At 46.6% G+C, this 2,480-nt stretch overlaps 1 protein-coding gene across 2 annotated transcripts in view; it reads left to right on the top strand.

The window, feature by feature from the left end:
- Positions 1-2,032, top strand: part of Pmar_PMAR000677 (heat shock protein, putative) — a 10,051-nt gene extending 8,019 nt beyond the window's left edge. Inside the window, exons 1-7 of one of the 2 annotated variants that reach the window (XM_002781101.1) lie at positions 834-867; positions 913-1,030; positions 1,074-1,229; positions 1,281-1,442; positions 1,491-1,546; positions 1,590-1,661; positions 1,725-2,032. In XM_002781101.1, coding sequence (XP_002781147.1) covers positions 856-867; positions 913-1,030; positions 1,074-1,229; positions 1,281-1,442; positions 1,491-1,546; positions 1,590-1,661; positions 1,725-1,805 — 657 coding nt within the window. In that variant the 5' untranslated portion in view covers positions 834-855 and the 3' untranslated portion in view covers positions 1,806-2,032. Of the gene's footprint in view, positions 1-833; positions 868-912; positions 1,031-1,073; positions 1,230-1,280; positions 1,443-1,490; positions 1,547-1,589; positions 1,662-1,724 lie in introns of those variants that run through there. The other variant, XM_002781100.1, reaches the window with a different exon arrangement.
- The last annotated feature ends 448 nt before the right edge of the window (positions 2,033-2,480 follow it).

The following is a 2,480-nucleotide window of genomic DNA, read 5'->3' as shown; positions in this document are numbered from 1 at the left end:
TCAGTGACTACTCAGTTGAGGAAATTGAAGAGAATTCGGGGGAGGTGACCAAGTGGAGATCGAGTCTAATACCACTCAAGGACCTCCTTCTATGCGGTGACCAAGAAGTGGCTAAATCAACTGCCTATTATTATCACCCCAAACGTTATCGCGATGAGATAGTGTGCTAATACGTCTATGTGTAACATTCTCCATACCACCTCACTGCTCCTGTAGCAGTCCTCTACATACTGCAGGGATCTCGGCTCTGGTAGGTTTTATAATTAGACACTAATTTTCAGCCGGTGGAACGATACTTGCACTCGAGGGCACACTGGCGTCGTAAGACGTTCTGTGCTTGCCATACAGCGAGGCTGAATACAACAACAATCTCTCTAGGGGCTATCCTTGTGGCCGTCATGGTAATCAATCCGAAGTTTCCGACTTGAACCTATCCACATTATTTACCCGGTGTGCTTTGTTCCTTTGTACTGTCATCATTCTACCCATCTTGCTGCTCGTTTTGAGTTTAGGTTGCTATCCTTGTTCATTTGGACCTGAGCTTGAGGAGTCTTGTCGTTTCATGTGTCCAGCGTGGTGGGCATGTGTCTATATGGCCGGGTGGTACGCTTTGCGGTGATAATAGCAGTTTCTAGGGGTATACAATTCTTGTACAATTGCTAATGCCTTCTCACCACACCTATTACTACGGTATTCTACATGTGCCGAGAAGTTCTTCACCCAACGAGATAAAGAAGGCTTACAAGAAGCAAGGTAATACCGTTGGGCCCTTTGAAGGGGATAGTGTGTTGATGTTACTTAGCGTTGAAGTGGCATCCTGATAAGAATCCTGATAACCGTGAGACGGCTGAGAAGATGTTCAAGGAGGTATACTGGCAGGTGAAGATAGTAACAGTTCACTTATCTATGTAGGTAGCCGAGGCCTATGGGGTCCTCAGTGATCCTCAGAAGAAGCGGATATATGATACATATGGGAGGAGTGGTCTAGAGAGAGGCAATAGCTCCTCTGGTGCATCACACACAGCTGGAGGTCCGTGTCCTGTTTATGGCCTATTGTAGTGATGAGTCTTCAGGATACCATCATTACGATATGAACGACGCTTTCTCGGTCTTTGAACAGTTTTTTGGGAGTCACGATCCCTGGCAGCAGTTTGATGATCTGGTCAATGGTAACTTACTACGAGCGATGAGCTCATCATCGAGTAGAGGCGGGGGAGCTTGGATGGGAAGTAGGCTCAAAGCGACCTTAGGAGTCTATAAGGAATGTCCATGTGCTTTAGTGTCCGCCTTTGATGATCCTTTCTTTACCCAAGGATTCACCGGTCAGAGTTCATCGAGGAGAACCAACTTTGCTAACTTTAGCAGTAGTGTCAGTTCTGGTGGCTTCGCTCGATCATCTACTGGGAGTGCTGGTGGGGATATGAGCTCCGGGATGAGTCAGAGTAAGTCGACGACACTCATGTGGGAGCAACCATGATGGTATTAATAAGGTACGTCCACCAGCACTCGTACTGTCAACGGCCATACAGTGACTATCACTGAGAAGGTATAGCCTTATGTTGGCCCCTTCAACATGATTTTCCTTGCAGCAAATACGCCACCCAGACGGTAGGATTCAGAGGTCAGTGACAGAGAAGCGATACGACCCACGTACTGGGAAGGTAAGTATTGAGTTCATAACGAATCAGCTGCAAAACAATGCCTTGTATGCTCCTTATTATCAGACTCAAGAGCGGCGGTCAATCGAGGATACGGGAGGCATGTCCAAAAGGTCTACTGCCGACAAACACTTGGCCTTCGCATGAGGGCCTCTCTCCAGAGCTCAGCTTTGATCAAGCGTTCATAGTCGGCAAGGGTCTATGCGTGCTGTAAGATAGTGTTCAGTTTCGAACCACTGCCGGTATATTTTTTGGTACTTTTACCTGGTACTTTTTTAGAATTATTATCCTTCTCATAAACACCACAAACCCAATACTGACGAGACACTGTTGTTCATACGATTTAAGAGTGCTGCTTACCATCCGTGCTCCCATCGTTGCAGATTGCTATGCTAGAGAAGAATAGTCTTGATACTTGAGTTTATTTTAGTTTGTTAAAACGCGGTGGGGATGTGATCATTATCTTAATGCTTACTGCTCTAAGGTCATCCCTTACCTCTTCGCTATCCACATAGGGTATTTGAAACAGCTCCCAACATCTCTTCCTCAGACTGAAGGCTTGGTGTTCAGAGCCATAATCGGTTGTTCGCTCATGCATTCCGATGGTGAGGTAGATTACACAACCTCTTCACTGGAAAAGAGTCATGTTTGGTCCTTGAGATAATACCATCTAGGCTTGTTGATGATCAACTCGTTTGAGCTGGCTCGTTTGGATCATCACGGCTGGGGATAAGTCAGGGACAGACGCTGTATGTATATCGGAATAAGAGGATCCGCTCGAGTTGAACTTTGGCGGCCGCACAGGGGATCTTTGCTGGGTGC

Source organism: Perkinsus marinus (assembly GCF_000006405.1).
Source record: "Perkinsus marinus ATCC 50983 genomic scaffold scf_1104296943560, whole genome shotgun sequence".
Classification (NCBI taxonomy): domain Eukaryota; phylum Perkinsozoa; order Perkinsida; family Perkinsidae; genus Perkinsus; species Perkinsus marinus.
This window is presented reverse-complemented; position numbering and strand designations above follow the sequence as displayed.